At 42.7% G+C, this 20,997-nt stretch overlaps 1 protein-coding gene across 1 annotated transcript in view; it reads left to right on the top strand.

Annotated features, from left to right (window-relative positions):
* The window catches only part of WDR77 (WD repeat domain 77), a 178,119-nt gene that overhangs the window by 25,126 nt on the left and 131,996 nt on the right, over positions 1-20,997 (top strand). The window contains exons 3-4 of the mRNA XM_069633296.1: positions 14,231-14,372; positions 14,469-14,518. Coding sequence (XP_069489397.1) covers positions 14,231-14,372; positions 14,469-14,518 — 192 coding nt within the window. The remainder of the gene's footprint in view (positions 1-14,230; positions 14,373-14,468; positions 14,519-20,997) is intronic.

Below are 20,997 nucleotides of genomic sequence, written 5' to 3'. Positions count from 1 at the left end.
AAAAAACACCCAATAAGGGGATGCTCCTACAATTATCCTAACAGGAATAATAAAGTTAAACCAACAACATTACTTTTGGGAAGAGGGGGAACCCCATTTACAGGTGAGTTAAGTTAACCTATCTACATTCTGTTGGAATGGTAGGACAGTTTCTAAGGAAAGTAAGACTTTGGGAATGCTTATTGGCACAGAGCTTATTCAAGGTAAGTAAATCATATATAATGTCCTGGTTACCTTGCAGTAAGTTATATTTGACCCTTGTAAATAAAAAGGATCTCATGCAGGTTGCCGTGTCTTCACATGTGGTTTTTATTGTCCAGAATGTGGACATATGGTAAAAGGAAGGTGGTCCGCCGACACTTGTTTCAACCAAGAAGGGTTTTTATCAAGGCATGGTCGTAGATCTTGGGGAATTTTAACCCATGTTGTTCTAGCTGCCGGTTGGCCAGGTTGCTTGTCAATCTTGTAGAGTCCCTAAGGCTGTTGCTAGTTCAGCGTGGGTAAGTCTTAGAGCCCTAGAGACACCCAGCTCTTTTGCGCAAATCGGCCCAGAATCTTTTACCCAGAAACCGCGGCAAAGTGTGATATTTGGTGGGGAAAAACACAATTTTCACTTTGTCAGGGATTCTGGGTAATATATTCTGGCCCGCTTCGTGCAAGTCAGACCTCTGTGTATTCCCACGGGTGTCCTCTTTTCAGAAATGCATGGGGTTCCGTGTTTTCCTTGGTGGCTTGGACACCCTAGGCCCATATCTGTATGGTGTGCCCGTCTGGAAAAAAACGTGAAATTCAGCTGTCGGAAAAGACTTGGGGTTAGGGGTCTTTTAGGCTTTCCCCTTGGTGCCCAGGTTGGTGCACCAACACATGTGAGGTACCGTTTTCATTGGGACACGTGTGGGAACGCGTGACGGTAGGCCATGTGTGTTGGCGTGTTTTGGTGGGTGAGCAGAGTGAAATGTCTGAAAATTGAGGTTTTTACCCCCAAATTTGGACTTTGCCGGGGGGTTCTGGGTATTAGATTCTGGGCCGATGTTCGCAAATCAGACCTCTGTGGATTCCCACTGGTGTCCTCTTTTCAGAAATGCATGGGGTTCCCCGTTTTCCTTGCTGGCTTCGATACCCTAGGCCCAAATCTGTAGGTTGCCCACATGAACAAAATGTGCTGTGCCGAAAGGCTTGGGGTCCTTGGTCCGGTGAGTTTGTTGGAGATTCGTAGTGCTGAGGGCCTCCTGGATACTGGCGTTGCCTGTGGGGTGGGGGGCCAGGCCCGCGGGGGCTTTGATGTTCGGATGTGGCCGTTTGACGGGGCGGCATTGGCGCTTTGGTGGGGCTGTGTAGGGGCTTTGGGAAACATGTAGGCTTGGGAAGTCTGCGTGCGTTCCGGGGTCCGTACGCGGCCCTGTCGGGGTGTCAGTGCTGTCCTCTGTCGGGCGGATGGGTCTGTGCCTTTGGTTGCTCCTCCTCTCCTAAGAAGACTATATCAGCTGCATCTCCTCAGCGGAATTCTTCTTTTCTGTCCCTACTCATTTCACCTCTCGGGTTTACACCGTGTTCCTGTGTCCGTTCCCTTCCTCTCACTTGCCTTCTCTCCTCTTCCCGCTGCCTTCTTCCTTCCTACATGTCATCACGTTTTGGTAAATAATCCTGGACGGTTTCGAACAACTCTACAGCCACATTATGCATATAGTTTCTGAGCTTTTGGGAATTCGAATCCTGATGTATTCCTAACACTTCCGGTTATTGGCAATACACGAGGCAAGATCAAAATGTATTGAAACAGAGGGGGAAAATAGGTACAAAACACACCAAAATGCTCAAATTGCATTTGAAGTTAAATTCCAGCCCCTAAAATATAAGGAAGGATTACCACCGTTTTATAGGTTAAGAGATAAACAAATGAGCTCCAAAAGACACAAGTGCTCAAAATGCTTTCAAAATCCATTAGTCAGCATATAGCCTGTAAACTGCTAAGGAGGAACAAGACGTATTGAAAGTTCTAAAGACCAGCAAAAACGGCTTCAAAATGCACACTTTTGTCGCGTTTTGGTAAATGCGAATTCTAGTGGATTCCCATGTTCTTGTGCTGTGGCCCTGCCTAATACATGAATACAGCTTGTCCTGGAGACATACACTAGGGCAGGGGTGAAAAGGATGTGTCTGCGCTTCGGAATGCAACGTCAAAGCCAATCCCTATTTCCAGCTTGTGGTGCAGGAGAGGCATCCTCAGGCCTCCATTTCTGATCCTTCATGCACAGTGATATGCAGATGGAAGTCACCAATTTATACCGAACAGAAAAGGTATTCTTGATGTGAATGGATTCAAAGGTCGTTTGGTAGCCAACCAACCAGCCTCATGTCCAAAACTGCAGAGTCATGGATTGCAGGGCCAACAAGAACAAAATCCACACCATTGGCAAGATTCATATAGGCCATCTTCACCATGGCATATTTGGTCCTCAGTAGTGATTTCAGTGTTCGATTTCTCTGTGAAGGTCAGGACATATTGTGATTAGTCTCCAAAATGCAAGTGACCTTTCCAGTGTCTTTGTTTGAGGTCCCGAATGTTGTAAATTCTGTTCAGCGTTTGCATCCAACTTCACCAGTCCAGGCTATATTCTTTGATAATATCATCTAGGGCAGCATAAGAGGGTGGGGACAGTCACTGGTGGGGAAGCTATTATATCTGGACTGGGAAGAGCTGCATGCAGGCGGATGGAGGGCGAAGTACTTTGCGCTTCACAATGTACTGTTAAGGTCAACTTCATGAATGTTGGTGATTCAGCAGAGTAGGAATTAGTATATGAATTACTAAGAAAACTCCAACGACTTTCTTCTACTACCTGCCAGAGCGGAGACCATAGGTCATGGGCTTTTGTGTTTGGCGTTTCAGTGGAAGTTGATTAAGCAACTCCCTTGCTTTGACATAATGCTGCATCATAAAAGAGAGAACTGAGGGTCTTTTTCCATCTACCTCGACGAGACTTGGTTGGGCTGAGCTGCTACAGGCTTATCATTTTCTGAATGTCACAAATGATATTATTAGTTGGAATTAATTTTGATATAAGGCCCTTATGAGCCAGTGATCATCCAGAAAGAATGATTCATGTTTTGACACATCTGCATGGTTTCCTTTATAATTGTATCAAAATGGAATATTAGAATATAAGGGGTGATTTTGATGTCTGTTGAATGCATGTCTTAAATTGGAGTACAAACTGGTTTATGGGTACCTTCAGGTTGGAGCACCAATATTGATTTAAATTTGTCTGCCAAATGTGAGAATTGACGGAAAGGACATTGAGGGAATTGATTGTTTTGGGGTCAGTATTGGGGTTTGGGTAGTCTCAATGTACTTTCATTTGGAATTTGAGGTCAGGATAATCACAAGATTACATGGGTTATATGAGTGAGGAAATGATAGGATATCTATCAATATATGCAATAGGTTTTTATCGATGCTGAATCTAGATAATATAAGAAGAGGTCTAGTGGTGCATTGGGACAACACTTCCTGTAGTTGTTTGAGAAGCTGGGGATTTCATTTTTGCATAAATGATTGACATTATTATTTATTGCGCACAATATATGTCCTGAAATGACAACTGGATGAGAGGTTAACGGGAAGGGTTGATAAGGATGCGGGGGTCTCATTAGTATTCTTTTTAGGTAAAATTGTAGGGAAAGTACTGTAAGTATACTTTAAAGGGATAGTCCAGTAAAACATTTTATATAAAAAATAGATAGGCAACATTAAAAAAAAATACTAGCACTTTTTTTTTAAAACTTCCTATGTAAAATTTTGAGCTATTCAAGCTCAAAATTCGCAAAAGCAAGCACATGGGCGCATCCATTTTGGAAATGGATGCCCGCCTGTGCTGGCTTTTGCGGCACTAATGAAGGAAAAGCCAGCCAGCTGTAGTAAACAAAAGCTACCGCTGGGTGGCTTTTCCTTCATTGGTGCTGTACGCGAAGGACGGGGACCGGAGACCAGAGCAGGAAAGCTGCAGCTGAATCTCGGTAAGTGTTATTTATTTTAAAAAAAATAATAAGCACTAGCTGCGTTTTGTTTTCTTAGTTTTCCGGGCTGGAGGAGCCCGGAAAACTTAGAAATAAAACCGCAGCTTTAAAAACGTTGTATTTATGTTTGCGGTCGCTTTTGAAGCGACCGCAAACATAAATACAACGTTGTGTTTGAAAACGCTGTGGTTTTTCTTTCCGAGTTTCTCAGGCTCCTCCGGGTCGGAGGAGCCTGAGAAACTCGGAAAGAAAAACCGCAGCGTTTTCAAACACAACCGAGTTGTGTTTCTGCCTGCTGTGGCTAGAGCCAAAGTGATAGCCACAGCAGGCAGAAACACAACGCGGTTGTGTTTGAAAACGCTGCGGTTTTTCTTTCTGAGTTTCTCAGGCTCCTCCGAGCCGGAGGAGCCTGAGAAACTCAGAAAGAAAAACCGCAGCGTTTTCAGACACAACGTTGTATTTATGTTTGCGGTCGCTTCAAAAGCGACCGCAAACATAAATACAACGTTTTTAAAGCTGCGGTTTTATTTCTAAGTTTTCCGGGCTCCTCCAGCCCGGAAAACGTAGAAAAAAAAACCGCAGCTAGTGCTTATTATTTAAAAAAAAATAAATAACACTTACCGAGATTCAGCTGCAGCTTTCCTGGTCTGGTATCCGATCCCCGTCCTCCGCGTACAGCACCAATGAAGGAAAGCCACCCAGCGGTAGCTTTTGTTTACTACAGCTGGCTGGCTTTTCCTTCATTAGTGCCGCAAAAGCCAGCACAGGCGGGCATCCATTTCACAAAATGGATGCGCCCATGTGCTTGCTTTTGCGAATTTTGAGCTTGAATAGCTCAAAATTTTACATAGGAAGTTTTTTAAAAAAAGTGCTAGTATTTTTTTTTTATGTTGCCTATCTATTTTTAAAATACATTTTTTTACTGGACTATCCCTTTAAGTTAAACGGGCTTATGGATGGCATTTGGATGCGGTGCGGGTGATGTACTGGCGAAATGGAGGTTAGATGGATGATAGCTAATTTACTAGATAAAATTAGGCGAAATGTATAAGGAAACTTTGGGCTAAAGAGGCTATTATCTTTATTTTTAGGAATAGCAATGATTAAACACATAATGTAATTTATTGGATTAGGATAGGGGTTAAAAGTTAGGGAGAGGTGTCCAGGGCTGGACAGTTTACAGTGTATTATATTAGTTTAGTTTTTGCGTTGCTTTTTGTGTTTTGCATCTATTTCAGAACTTGTGGGTTAGAGTTCACATTTAAATATCACTTCTACAGATTAGAATCTATTGATAGCTACGGGTTGGACAAGGGATTAAAGATGGATGATGAACTGCGTGTGGTCACGTGGAATGTAAATAGATTGAACAACATTCACAAACGAAAGAACATAATGACATATTTAAATGATTTAAAGTGATGTGTGTTTCATTCAGGAGACGCATCTTGTACATGGGGAACTTGAAAATTTGAAAAAAGGTTGGATTGGCAAGGTGTATGGTTTGCCATTCAATATGAGATTGCGAGGAGTAGCGATATTTATTAGGAAGAATGCTCCAATGAAAGTCTTGAAAGAAGTCATTGATAGTGATGGAAGAATGATTGCACTACTGGTTAATATACATGGTACAGAGGTGATTTTTTTTTTTGCAATTGCTATGCTCCCTCAGTTGATAATGGAACGATTTTTAGAAAAGTTGTTCAATCTGTACAGAATCTGAGTTGTAGAAATATTATATTAGGTGGTGATTTTAACACAGTTTTGGATCAAGGTTTAGACAGAAGCATTTCAAGACAAAGCCAACAGTTAGATGCACAATCGATATCTCTGAGTGACTTATTAGAAGAACACAACTTGAATGAGGTTTGGAGGTCAGAGAACTCATTGAGCAGGGAATACAGTTTTTACTCTGGAGCGCATGCAATCTATTCTAGGTTAGATATGCTGTTTACGAGTCGGAAAATGTCTGAAAGTTATGTGGCAAGCGAAATTGGAAATATTCTGCTGACACACCACGCGCACTTAATAATGCGTTTGAAGATTGACTCAGCTTTGAAAAAGCAGTTTACGTGGCGGTTAAACACCACATTGTTAGACAGCAAGGAAATATTGGATACACTTTTGGCTGAAACTGATTTGTATTTTTAAAGAAAATTACATTGGGGAAGTTGTGGTGGATGTGATGTGGGGGGGCATTTAAGTGTATGATGAGAGGTATTATGATTGGCATGGCAAGTGGGCAGAGAAAGATATTTGAACGGAAACAACAAGATCTAGAATCAAAAATTAAGGATATTGCTCAGAAATTAATGTTGGGCCAGGCATATAATGGTTTGATCCCAGAACTATTGAGATTAAAAAAGGAATTTAAAAACTCGATTGGCGGTACGTATGGAAAAGAGATATTTTAATCAGAAATGTACTGATTTTGAGAAAGGGGAGACGTGTGACAGGTGGTTAGCCTTCAAATTAAGAAGAGAATCACACCGTGCAATCGCGACAGTCAGAGGTAACGATGGGGAAGATCACTTTTAAACCTAAAGAAATAATGAAGTCTTTCAGTCGTTCTATGCAGATCTATACAAAAATGAGGCAAATGTCAATGGTTCTGATGAGGATTTTATTAATTTGGAGATCACAAAGGTCTCAGAGGTTAATGCAAAAATTCTTGAGAGACATTACACTGGATGAGGTCAGGACAGCAATTGCTAGATTGAATACCGTTAAATCCCCTGGTCCGATGGATTGCCGGTAGAATTTATACGAAGCTAATTCTGCCCTCACTCTGTTGAGCATGTTTACCACTTCTCTATCGAAAGGTTTGTTGCCAAGTACCACAAGGCATGCTATGATTTCATTTCTGCATCAAGCTATCGGCCAATAAGTTTAATCAATGTGGATAACAAAATTCTGGCCAAAGTTTTGGCGATGAGATTGGAATCATTGCTAGCAAAGTTGATACACCGGGACCAATCGGGCTTTGTGAGGGAGAGGAAAACTTCAAGTAATATCAGGAAGTTATTACACACTATATCAAAAGCAACAGGTTGTCTGGACGATTCGGCGGTCCTATCATTCAACGCCGAAAAAACTTTTGATCGGGCCAATTGGGAATTTCTATTAAGATCCTAGAAAAAATGGGTTTTGTCATCCAGTTTAGATCCGGGGTGAAATTGCTTTAAACCTGCCCGACTGCGGATGTCAATACAAATGGGCAGAGATCTGAACCTTTCAATTTAGAGAGGGGCACGAGACAAGGATGCCCACTTTCGCTGTTACTATTTGTCATTGCGATTGAGCCTTTGGCCATAGCTCTGCGTTCAGATGCAGAAATACAGGGGGTAAGTTGTTGGGGTTTACAGCAAAAGTTTGGTTATATGCCGACAATCTGCTTCTGGTACTGAGGAACCTTAAACAATCTCTTCCAAAAGTGATGAATGTTTTTTCCGAATTCAACTGGTGTTCGGGGTACAAAATAAACTGGTCAAAATCGGTGGGCCTACCCCTAACTCACATTTGCAACAAAAGTCTAGTCCCAGAGTTGGGATTTAAATGGTGTGCTAGTAAGGTCTTCTATTTGGGAGTGTGGATAACGCCGGGACTTAATGATTTTATTAAGGAGAATATGAATATGGTTTGTTCGTTTAAATTAGACGTTGAAAGGTGGAGGCAGCTACACCTGTCACTTTGGGGTAAGGTGAATGCATTGAAAATGGTTTTCTGCACCAAGGATAAACTGTGTCTTAGGCATGATACCTCTGGATATCGAGAAAAAATTCTGGTTGGAACTAGATAGGATAATTCAGAGCTTCCGGTGGGACCTAAAGCCTCCCTGATTGAAGTTATGTAAATTACAATTGCCATTGTCAAAAGGGGGTTTGGGTGTACCAAACCTCAGAGCATACCATTTGGCTTTTTCTTCAATTCCTGGCCGACTTTTGGGAAACTGTGCCAGATGATTGGGTTCTTGCTGAAACCAGTTTTCACAGACCACTCGCTCCAAGAGCAATGCTGACGACGGTACCTACCTAGAATAGGTGGCCTAAAAGATCCTATAGCGAGGAGTATAAGGAGCACATGCGGGAAAAACTGAATAGTTACCTTGGTATTGAAGCTTTAAGAGAACCAGGGGCCTCAATCTGGATGAATCCGAAAATAAAAATAGAAGGAAAGGTAATTTTCTTGCATGAGTGGTGGGTCCTTTGCGGTGTGCAATGGATTGGAGGCTTGTACAAGGATGGGCGTTGAATGACTGCGAAGGAAATTCAATCTACCTTTTAATATTTCAAATTTTAGTAGATCCGACTATCGGAAAATTAAGAAACCTATTGGGGAGGTAGAAGTAAAAGATGGATTGAATTTGGAATTGCTTAGACGAACTCCAAAACCAGGAGAGGGTGTTTTAGCTAGCCATGTGTATGGAATGGTTGTGGCTGCATACAGAGGAAATGATTTATTGAGAGGGGAATGGAACAGGAGAATTGAAGGCGAGATTGAATGGTCTCCTATGTGTGAAAAGGTTAAACTGTGCTCCTTGGGGTTAACAGAGAGATCAAGACAAATCAAGATTTTAAACTGGGTGTTTTGGACAAAAGAGAGATTGCAAAGGATAGGCATGAGTGCCAACTCGGATTGCTGGGCTTGTATAAAGGAATCCGGAACGCTAGAACATATGTTATGGGATTGCACACGAGTGAGAGGATTTTGGTTGGAGTTTGATAATATCTGTGAGGCGGTTATAGGTGAAAGATTACAATATGATTTCAAGACTCTAATATTGGGTAGTGATTTGATGGTGGAGGATCTGACCACTAGTCAGAAAAAATTGATTTTCGCGCTATGGTATGTAAAAAGACAATTCTGAGAGGATGGAAGACGCCAGATTCTGTAGACATTGCAGTATGGCTTACAGAAATGCATGATATGGCAGACATGAAAAGAGTTCTTTACCATAGAGAAAGCAAAATGGCATTGCTTGAAAAGATATGGGGTAAATTCCTTACATGTACTAGATAACTGATTGTAAATGTGAACTTTGGAGTAGGTTAATGAGAGATGGATTTGTTTTATTGTATTATTGCATTACAATATTGAGTGTATATATTACATTGACAAGAAAATGTGTGGAGTCACAAACAGAATACTTGTGCGCTATTTATCACTACTATATTCAGAAAAGGCGTCTCTAGCAGCAATTCCGTACCCACCAACCCATCCACAAAGGCTGGCAACAATTAACAATAGTATAATGAAAACGGGGGTAGGAATGCGCTTGACACTGTTAAACTAAAGTAAATCAACAGTCTTGCTGAATACAATGTTTTTAATAATAAAGCTTTCTTTGAAGAACAGCCGACACGTGTTTCGACACTTAGGTCGTTTTCAAGGCACACAAAACTAAAGATCATCAATTAGCTGGTTATATCCGGATCAAAATATTGAAAAAGTTCCCATCACTTGGGAAATATGGCGAAATGCAAAAGAACAAGGTACTAGTTGCCGTATTGGCCGACTGAATTATATAGCTCGATATATCGAGTGAGAAACATATATACCAGGATAAATTTATGTGTGCCTTGAAAACGACCTAAGTGTCGAAACACGTGTCGGCTGTTCTTCAAAGAAAGCTTTATTATTAAAAACATTGTATTCAGCAAGACTGTTGATTTACTTTAGTTTAACAGTGTCAAGCGCATTCCTACCCCCGTTTTCATTATACTATTGTATATATTACATGTTTATTATGTAGTACTTTGTATATAATTTAAACTAAAATAAAAAAATTTAAAAGATGCAGCAGATGACTCCTGTTCCTGTGCAGCTCTGCAGATCCCACTGTTCCTGGACATCGGGGGACTCCTGCACTGCACTGGGACGGTCAAAACACGCAACGGGCAAACTTCACTTTCAGTGGCTGTTCAGTGTTTCAGCTCCTCGCGCCTACCGTAAGTAGCAATGCCAAGTTTCCTGGCTGTTGAGATGGACTTTCCTTGCATCTGAGGTCCTGCGCTCTGTTGAGGGGGCTCGGGCTTGGTCAGTTCTGGTTCCTGGGAGTCCGGAGGATCTTCCTGGAGCTCTCGCCAGCTTAAAAGCAACGCACACAAACTGGTGTTCCTCTCCCTGGCTCTACGGCTTCCAGCAGCAACTCTGTGGAAATTCAACCAGCTCCGAGATGGATGTCCAGGTCGCTTACTTTGGAGTTGATTGGTCCCACCAACTGAAGGGGAGAAGTCGTCATTGCAGGGGCTTCTCTGTCGATGCGAACCTGGCGTTCCGGCACTGCAGCAGGGCTTCACCGGTCAAACCAACGGTCCAGGAGTTGCAGCAGGCGTCCTTCAAGTTCTTCTTCAGTTCCTTCATCCAGTGGTCGACTCTGCCTTCCAAGCCAAAAGACTCACCTTTTATACAGTTCTCTCCCTTCAATTCCAGCCTAGCTGTCACTTACCCAGCAGGGTGGCTGTCTTTGCCGGACAGTCAGCCGGCCAATCATCACAGAGTGCATTTGGGTCTCCTAGGAGACTAAGCACAGAGTTTTGGGCACCTCCCTCACTTCCTGCTTACCCCAGATACCCTGGAGCCAGAGGCGGGCTTCACTTGTGAATCTAGCCAAAGGCAAAACGAACAAAGGGACCAAACCTGGTTTGGCGTGCAGAGTAAATCTCAAGAAGGACCTTGCCACAAAGAAATGGCGAAAAAAGAAGACCGTGGCCGTTTTTTGACAACTGTGCTTTACTGCAGCTGTGAACGCAGCCTGCGGTAAATGCACACCATGGTAGAAAAACGAAACCACTGCCACCAGCCATTCAGTGAGGAAAGGGTAACATAAAAATGCCTGAAAAGCTAGGCAAATGGGATAGGTAACCCCTCCAGCATCCTATTGTAAGATAGTGTGTGCTGGGTCTAGAAAGTTACAAATGTAAGTAAAGTCAATTTCACTTTACTGCTCTGGGAAAAAGTAGTTCATCCCAGAGAAGGTAGTTAAACCATGGGAAATCTGAAAAACTTCCATGTGCCACTGCACTGATGGTGCTGTGTGACACAGTGTAAAAGATAATGCCTATGGAGTTTGTCATGCTCCATAACAGAAAGAGAAAGAAACGCAAAGCTCAGAAATCACATTAAAATACATGAGAGAGTGTGGAAAAAGGGTCTCGCTCTCTCCAGGAAAAAAATGTAAGTCCTCAAAATCCTGCAAAGTTGCTGGGGGACTCTAAGGTAGAGAGAATTGGCACATTTCTCAGAATTCTCCCTAACAGACTGCGATTCTGTGAGCTGAAAAGTAAGTCTAATTGTATATTACAACCATAGGTCCAACTCTGCTAGAATAACTGTTATCCTGAATCTCTTTTAGGTTTTTACTGTTTTCAGAATGTGTTTCCACTATTCTGAAAATTATACTGTCCAGTTGACTTACTATGTGATTTCTTGCTGCGCGTCACAGTACAACTGATAGGGTCTACCACGCTGGTATTACTGAAAGTAATCTAAAACTAACTATTGGTTTTGACTTCCCTAGAACTACTTTTAGGGGTTCCGAATTAGGTTATATGCTTTGGTCTGTGTACCTTCAAGCATAGTGTTATTTTTCTATAATGTGCTTGTATGACCTGTGACAGTACTTCTTTCCCCCAAGAGTTAACTGGGCCAACTTGTATTTAAACTATTTATTTTTTTACAATACACAACGTTTCAGTGTTTCTTTGGGTCTTCTGTGTTACAATGTCTTTGTACTTATTCTACAGACCGCTCTCCTTCCTAAAGATAAGCCTGGCTGCTCTGTCTATGCTACCCTGAACTCGGGACGTACAGGCTTATACTAGGAGTGGAGTCTTGTACTGCCTCAGTTGAATGGTTTTTATTAAGCCCTTAAAACCTGTCCTAACATCCACTGTCTGCTCTTTGGTTACCACGATCAAGAGTTCAGGTACCGGTCCTCTGCTGCTGCATTGTGAAGGTGTCCGTTCCGAAGCTGCTCTTTTCTGCTGAGGTACTATGTTGGCTTGTGTATTAATTATCTTAAGTCTTGTCGATCCTATGTGGCTGAGTGGGTGATTCCTGTGTTTGAGAGTTTGCCCATACCATTCCCCCAGGCCAAATGCTGTCACGCATTTAGGGAGACTTCTCCGAAGTTACTGAACACTTTCTACTAAGCTTGAAGCTCGTTGTTACTTGCTAAACGGGAAGTCCTCTGGAACTCCGAAATTCCTGCATCTGTGCCTCATCCTGACCTATCTACTGTTGGCTCCTAGACCACTAGGGTCCCTCTTGTACCATTGAGATAACCCATCCCCCTAGAATAGGGAAGGCCTTTGAAAGTATAAGCCTCTGTCTTGAAAAGATCACAAGTGGAAATGCTTACTTGTTGTAAATCTCTTAGTGGGTACCTTCGATTCCTTAGAAAGTAAATTACTTTTGAGTTGCTTGTTGCCCCTCTGAAAAGTATGTTATTTATTTACTTTGAACTGTTTCACTCTTTTAGAAAGTAATTGAGTTAGTACTGTTTTGGCATTTCTTTAACTGAATGAGTGTAAAATCGTACCAATAGGTTGTACTCTGCTTGAATAGCTGCTGCTCTTCAAAAGTGTACCATTGGTCTTGCTTACCCTGATCTGCTTAGTGCATTTCTAAAATAGTCTTGGAGTTCTTACCTATCCTAGAGTTGCATTCTGCCCCTCTGAAAAGTATATAGGTTCTTACTTACCTTGAACTGTTGATGGCCTTTCTTAAGTCTGCTAGAGGTTTTACCCTTGGATTGTATTACACACGTATGAAAAGTATCCTTGGTATAATTGCCTATGCCTATATTAGAAATAGTGTTGGAGTCTATATTACAATATGCTTTACTTACCTTGAATATCTGTTGCCATTCTTACAAGTGTAACATTGGGTTGTGCTTACCTTGAATTGCTTTAGTGCACTTCTAAAAGTTCTTACTTATCCATGAGTAGCTGACTACCCCTCTGAAAAGTATGAGTTATTTTACTATCTCTGAACTGTGTTCTGAAAAGTAATAGTGGTGCCCCTGTATCCACTTCTAACAGAAATGAGTTACATATGTTGGAAGTTGTATAATTAGAACAGTGTTGGTCTAACTAGGCGATTCTTGAAACTGAATAACAATGTAGGTTATGGCCAATAAGGTCTGCTGCCCTTGAATTACTTAATGTTTTCTAAAAGTCTAATTTGGTTTTAACCCTAAGAAAAGCATTTTGCCATTCTAGATGGGTTTTAGGGTTGACTCACCTTGACTTGCTGATTGCTCTTCTAAATAAGGCTTTACTTTGGTTTGCATACCATAAGTATTGTGTTTATAATATACTACTTAACTTTCTGAAAATTTATCTTTGCCTACATCTATATAAAAGAATCCATATTTTTAGAATACATACGTCAGTTTGTTTTGGACCATATGTATAGTTCAATTTGTTTAAATACCTGCAGCCCTCTCTCCGTCCTAAGATAAACCTGGCTGCTCTGTCATGCTACCAAATATCTCGGGTGATACAGCCGTCTACTAAGAGCGGAGTATCTGTATTGCCTCAGATGTAGTTTTATGAAGCCCTTAGGTAGACTTTAAAAAAACTGTCCTAAGATTGCTCTTTTTCCTATTTGCCTTGTGGTCGAAGCACATTACATGACTGAGTCATTGTGTGGCCTTACAAGTTTGATTGGTGAATTAACCCAAAAGCCCTGTGAGACTTTGGAAGCAAAGCACTTTATTCAACATACATCTTGATCTGAACTTTCCAACTATCTCGAGCATGCGCTCTACAGATTATGTTAAGAAAACTTCTAGAATGATGGACTACAATCATTTTAAATAATGCTTTCCCTGGAAATTCGTTGCACAAAGAAAGTGTATACTTCAATGACTTATTTCTCTTATTGCCTACTCGAAGGGATTCAACCATTTTTAAAAGGTTTTAGACCATTAATACTGTGTACTTTGTCGATGATGAAAAGAAATACACGTGGTCCTTTTGTCCCCAGCACCCAACTTGTTTTTATTAAACCTCCCAATCTAGGTGCATGAAAAAAGTTGCATTTATGTTTTGTGCTGTTATTCCCATTGTGAATTATGCTCCCAAACCTGCTTGTAATCGGGGGGGGGGGGGGGAATGGTAATGGGTCACCTTTTTATGTGTTTCTCTTTATCATAGTGGACCCTCATGTGCTTCCATCATGCCCACAACCTGTTCTCGTCTTTCAGGTGCTGTAGAACTGTGGGAACTTGACGAAAACGAGTCTTTAATTGTGAATAAATTCTGCCGATACGAGCACGATGATATTGTCACCACAGTGAGTGTGCTTGGTACCGGCGCACAGGCAGTGAGTGGCAGTAAGGACTTCTGGTGTGTTGCAAATACATCTGATCACTTGTTTCTGCTTCCTCCTTTGCTTTTGATGTAACCTGAACTTATTTGTTTTTGGTTTTTGTTTTCTCATAGTGTAAAAGTGTGGGACCTTGCTCAGCAAACAATGCTAAATTCCTACCGAGGTGAGTTTGTGGTTGAATTGGGCTAACTGTCCGATATGTACTAAACACAGTTTTATTTCAAAGCACGGGAAAATGTTTCGAGTTGCAATCTACTAGCCAGTCACAAAATCTCTCACCACTTTAGTTCTCTGCATTCACAAAACACACTTTTCTTACTTGTCAAGAGAGAATTATCACTGACTAGTGGCGAGTGCACATTTTAATGCCTGTTTTTAGACTATTGTAACCTGTTTAATCCCAACAATTATAAGGATGTTATTTGGTTACCTGAAAACGTTGATTAGTGCATGCAACACGTCTCTTTTGATTTACACCTATGATTGCCTTTTCATTTGCATTTCCTTTGATCCCCCGAGATAACAAGGATTGTTGACCACTTGTGTAACACTGAAGATCCACTGCCTTGTCTTACAAATTTTACCTTGCTTATTTCAAGGTACTGCTTTTAGTATTTTTCCTAGCAAGATTGTCTTTGGAATTCTCGCTTCTGCAATAAAATCTAGCATGTATGTATATAGTGGCATTATGCTATTACTATGTGAGCAGAGGTGGTCTATGCATTTATTTTGGTCCAGTGTCTGTACTCGTGCACATGCTAGATATACATTTGGTATAAATCCTGTCCTTTCTGAAGATAATAATCTTAGACCCATTGCTTTTTTCTCTTTACCCGTGACTCCAAAGTGTCTGACGACCGCTCCCACTACCTATTTTTACTGCTCAGGCATGTATGCCCATGTCACATTAACTCTGTTTGCAAATCCAAATAACGGAGCTCCAGAAAACACCAAGAAGTTAGTTAAAAGCATAATGGGTCATATATGCGGTTTTCACCTTCCATGGATTGGCAGATTTCACTCCTCGTTCTATAGAGTTATCGATTGATTGTTGGTTAGATTTTGAGGAGCGGTAATGGCTTCTGTCATCAAATCTTAATCCCTACCGCTGAACGTCGGTGACCAAGCCTCTGCAGACCCCTAACTTTAAAGTCCAAATGAGATTTAAACTATTGAATACAAGTAGAGGGCATGTATCGAAATCAAACTTAGCATACACATTGCAGATTTTCATTCAGGGTAAGCTGCACTTCAGCCAAATACTTACCAAGGAAAATAGCCTTTTAAAACATTTTTTAAATCCTCTCCTGTCAACCTGTAAAGGTGGCAAAGGAATAGACTGTTGCAAGTGGCATGGTTGTTGGCATAAACGTTGATTAGTAATTAAAATAAAGAGAAAACTTAACTTTCCCAAACTCTAAGAGGGGTTTCCGCTTCCACAACTAAAAATGCTAGGGGAATTGTCAATAGTCCACCGTCCTGTGTCAAAAGCCTACTTCTGTCCCTCACACTTACAACTAAACCGAAGAGGTAGTGGATCTTCTTGGTCCAGAAGAAAGGCTCCCTTCTTCTGTACCGTGGATCACAGTTCCAGTTGTTAGGTGAGATTTTTACCTGAAGGAATGTCTATCTTCCCCATGTCTCAATCCCTTTACAAGGACCAAAACAGAGTTCCAGGTTGAAATGGCAAAAAAGCAGTAAAATTCTCCATTCAAACTCAAAAGGTAAAGTTCTGGTTCAAACATCAACATTTCTTGTTGTCCATAGTTGCTTCTTCACTATTTGGTTCCTGGAGAATGCCTCCCTTCTCCAGAGGTCAAGCTCTTTCCTCACACAAAGCTGGGGGCAATGACTCCCTTTCCTGGCTTTGTCACGTTTCTTGGCTTTAGTTTCACAGTTGAACATGCCAGGGGGCATGTCTTCCTTCCCCTGGCCTTTCTTAGGCTTTGTCACAGTACACAATGCCCAGGGAGGGTTGGGTGGTGGTTGGGGTGGGGGGTTGTATCCCTTCCCCTGGTCTTTCTCATATACTCTGGTCGATGTGAGTCCCAGAGCCTTATCACAGTTGCTTTAGTTATTTTTGTTTTGGCAGACGTGCTTCACTGCCCTGCCAGGTAATATCACGAAGAAGATGACTACTGATGCTCTCCTACTAAAGGTGTGGGTCCCAGACCCTGCTCTCTTTGTATTTCACGGTCATCGACCTAGTTTACTCTCCTGCCGGGTATTTAAACGTGTTCCTCAGTGTAATATATGGGACCGGACCCTTGGTTTAAGGTTTCTCTTGCCCCCTTCTCTGACCACGACAGCCCATGTACCTTCTGGGTCACTGTCGTCCCTTATTAAGCAGTCTAGGGCACTTCTGACCTCTTCGTTTGCTTCATTCTCCTATGGCTTCCAAGGTAGGTGTGGCGGCTAAGCAAAACTTTGTTCTGGACGTGCTGCGCTTCTCTGCACGATCGCACTGTCTTGCGACTTCCTGCATCAGGGCTCCTGTTGCCTCAGCTCTCCAGTCGGCCTGCGTGCGACGGGACCGGGTAGGAACGCCTCGGTTCCTCTCCATGTGTCCCAGACAGCAACCTCTCATCCTCGCAGCTTGCGATGACATCTAGACCGCTCATTCAGGTTCCAATGGGGATTTGTTATGGCTCTTCTACTCCTCGTTTCAGTAGTTCTTACTGAGGTCATAGTCCAGTCATGCCTACACTTCCTCATCTCAGTGACGGCTGCCTTATCAACCTCACAAACATACATAGTAGAGTGTAATATGGAGGTGTGTGGTATGGGACAAGGGGGTATGCAGGATGTTGGGCAAGATTGTATGTAGTAACCCTGTGGAAGACTACACCAGCCTTGTCCTCTCTCTGCAATAGGTAACATTTGGGATAGGCCTGTACTACACAAGTTGGTAGTGTGACTGAGCAGCCAGGCCTATCTCAAGAGGGGTCATTGTGAGCTGTAGGGTTGCAACATAGTTTCACAGTGACAAGTATTCAAATAACCCTTTAATTCAAGGTTTCTTGATTGAATAATTATTAATGTCAGTTTAAAAAAAGCCTTCTTTAGAACGGACCAATTGGCAACAATAAAAATACACTTCAAAGTACACTCCTTCAGTTCATTAAAGTAATTAGATACCCTTTTTGGGATGGCACACTTATTTTCTTTTACCTTAAGGTGACTTCAATAGTTGGGACACTGTGGACATTAATATATCACTTTCACACTTAAATGTTAATACTGAAGTTGTGGCAAAAAGGAAAAGGTTAGGGAAGGAAACGATGGATAACATGTTTCTCAAATGGGTAAGCACATTTGAACCCCCCCTAATGAAATGTAGATTAACCCTTTCCCAGCTATATAAGTAAGGTATGTATGACTTTTTGGAGGAATACGTGAACACAAAGTCGGAGGGTAAGCAGGGTCTTCAGGGATCCAGGACAGCCAATGTCACTTGAGCAAAGTCTAGGGGAGTTGAGGCACTTCTTGAAGCTAGGTAAAAGTCTTGCACAAAGTTAAAGAGTTTGGTTGTAAAGAAAAAATCAATGTTGGGCCACAAGCTGGGAGGCTTGCGAAGGGCAAAGCTGCAAGCAACTCTGCAAAGGCGGCAAATGCTGAGAGCAAGCAAGTTACACAAACAAGAGGCAAGTACTCCTTAGTTCACAGTACCTTAGGTCTGAAGAAATTGTTCCATCTGGCTTCTGTTCCTGTTGTAGGTCCTGCAGATCCTGTCGTTCCTGGGCCTGAGTCGTGGGGATAAGAGGGAGGATGTCTGGGGACTCTTTCACTACGATTTTGAAGGTCAGTGGCAGCAATGGGCACAATTCAGACAGCAGCACGGTTTCAGCTTCTCGCAAATGGCACCATTGCGGTTCTTGGATACCTTGTGGTTTTTCCTTGCTTCTGGGGACCAGCACACTGTTGAGGTGGTTCAGGCTTGGTCAGCCCTGCTTCGAGGGAGTCTGGAGGATCTTCCTGGAGCCTGGGTCCGGCTTAAAAATGATGAACTCAATTCTGGTGTTCCTGTCCGCTGGCACTCGGTTACTGCACCAGCAATGGAAGTACAGCCAGCAGAGAGGGTTTTCAGTCGAGTTCGTCTTGGGGTCGATTGGTCCCACCAACCCAAAGGGAGAAGTTGTCCTTTCCGGGTTTCTGTAGTCGATGTCGAAATAGGAGCTTCAGCACTGTAGCAGGGCTTCACCGGGCAAACTAACGGTCCGGGAGGTGCAGCAAGCTTCTCTTCCAGTTTTTCTTCAGTTCTTTCGTCCAGTGGTCGACTCTGCCTTCCTTGCAAAACATCTATGCAAGTTGTTTCCATTCATACACAGCCTAGCTGTCACTCGCACAGCAGGGTGGCTGTCCTCCAAGGACAGCCAGCTGGCCACCCACATTTGGGTGCATTCCTGTAACCAATGAGACTGTTAGGCAAAGATTGTATGCAGTGCCCTTTGGGTGCATTACAACAACCCTGACCTCCTGGCAGTAGAAACCCAACCTTTGGTGTAATCTGCACTACACAGGTTGGTAGTGTGTGGAGCAGCCAGGCTTATCTCAAGAGGGGTCAATGTGAGCTGATTTCCAGAGATTCAGTGGCAATTATTCAAATACACCTACTCACAAGGTTTCTTGATAAAACAATTATGAATTTATCAGTCAGAGTAAGCCTTCTTCAGAAGGGAGCAATATAAAACACCACACAAATATACTTCAAAAATACACTCTTATCTAAATCAGCAAATACCCATTTGGGATGACACACAGGCACTACCTACACCCTCAGGTGACTTCAATAACGAGGGTACTGCTGGCAGTAATATATCGCTGTTGCATTTAGAATATTCTTAGGAGTTATGTTAAAGAGAAGAGTTCAGAATAAAACAAGTATTCATACAGTTAAGTACTTTCAATACAACCCCCCCATGCAAAGTCAGTTAACCCTTTCCTGTAAGGAAGGCAAAACGAATACGCAGCAGAGAGAAGTCATTCAGGGAGCCTAGGCCAGCCAATGTTAAGTTAGCAAAAGTCAAGGTGAACTGAAGCACTTCTTGCAGGTGAGTAGAAATAGAAGAAAATCAGAGTAGGGTCATAAGCTGATTAGGCTTGTGAAGTAAAGAAGCTGCAACCAAGCAAGTCTCCGAGGACAAGTGGCTACACAACAAGAGGCAAGTTCTCTTAGACTTTACAGTACCTTTTAGGTTGAAGAAAAAGTGCAGCATATGACTTCTGTTCCTGTGCAGCCCCGCAGGTCTCGCTGTTCCTGGGCCTCAGTCGTGTGGACAAGAGGGAGGACTTCTGGGGACTCTTGAACCGCAATGGGACGGTCACTGCTCGCAACTGGCAAACTTCAAACAAGTGGCTGTTCGGTGTTTCAGCTCCACGTCTACCTCAAATATCAACACTGTGGTTTGTCTGTCGAGATGGGCGTTCCTTGCTTCTGGGGTCCCGTACTCTGTTGAGGGGGCTCGGGCTCAGTCAGTCCTGGTTCCTGGGAGTCCGGAAGACCTTCCTGGAGCTCTTCGCCAGCTTAAAAGCAACGCGCACAACCATGTGTTCCTCTCCCAGGCTATCCGGTTCCAGCAGCGACTGCAGTGGATACTCGACAAGCGTTGAGGGGATTCCCATGTGGCTTTGCAGTTGATTGGTCCCACCAATCAAGTCGTCCTTGCAGGAGCATCTGTCGATATGAATTTGGAGTTTTAGCACAGCAGCAGGGCTTCACCAGGCAAACCAACGGTCCAGGAGCTGCAGTAGACCTCGTCTTAAAGTTCTTCTTCAGATTCCTTAGTCCTGTGGTCGACTCTGCCTTCCAAGCCAAAAAGCTATGCTTTTTTATGCAGCTTGCTCCCATTCATTCCAGCCTAGCTGGCAGTCACCCAGCAGGGTGGTTGTACTTGCCGGCCAATCACCTAAGAGTGCATTCCTGTCTCCTAGGAGACTAAGCACAGGGAGTTTCGGGCACCTCCCTTGCTTCCTGCCCCACCAGACACCCTGGAGTAAGAGGCGGGTTTCACTTGTGTAGCCCGCCAAAGACGAAACAAACTAAATCTCAAGAAGGACCTTGCCACAAAGAAATGGTGAAAAAAAGGCCGGCCCATTTTGACAAACATGATAACCATGGGTGCTTCTCCGTGGCTGCGAACGCAGCCCGCGGTAAAATCCCATAATGGTAGTAAAAGATAAGCCACTGCCACCAGCCATTCAGTGAGGAAAGGGTAACATATAAAAATGTTACATGAGAAGCTAGACAAAGGGGATACTAACTAACCCCTCCAGCACCCTATTGCAAGATGGTGTGTGCTGCGTCTAGAAAGTTACAAATGTAAGTAAAGTCAATTTCACTTTACTGCTCTGGGAAACCGTAGTTTATCCCAGAGAAGGTATTTAAACCTTTGGGAGAACTGAAAGACTTCCCTGTGTCACTACACTGAAGGTGCTGTGTGACGCAATGTAAAAGATGATGCCTATGGAGTTTGTCAGACTCCACAACAAAAAGAAACCCTGTACAAAATCACATTAAAACACATGAGAAAGTAGGGAAAAAGGGTTTCACTCTCTCCAGATAAAAAAAAAAATATATATCAAGTCCTCAAAATCCAGTAAAGTTGCTGGTGGTCCCTAAGGTAGCGGGAATTGGCACATTTC

The sequence above is a fragment of the Ambystoma mexicanum genome, chromosome 13, assembly GCF_040938575.1.
Source record: "Ambystoma mexicanum isolate Mex_15411 chromosome 13, UKY_AmexF1_1, whole genome shotgun sequence".
Classification (NCBI taxonomy): Eukaryota; Metazoa; Chordata; class Amphibia; order Caudata; family Ambystomatidae; genus Ambystoma; species Ambystoma mexicanum.
The sequence above is the reverse complement of the archived record's forward strand: the minus strand, read 5'-3'. Positions and strand labels throughout refer to the sequence as shown.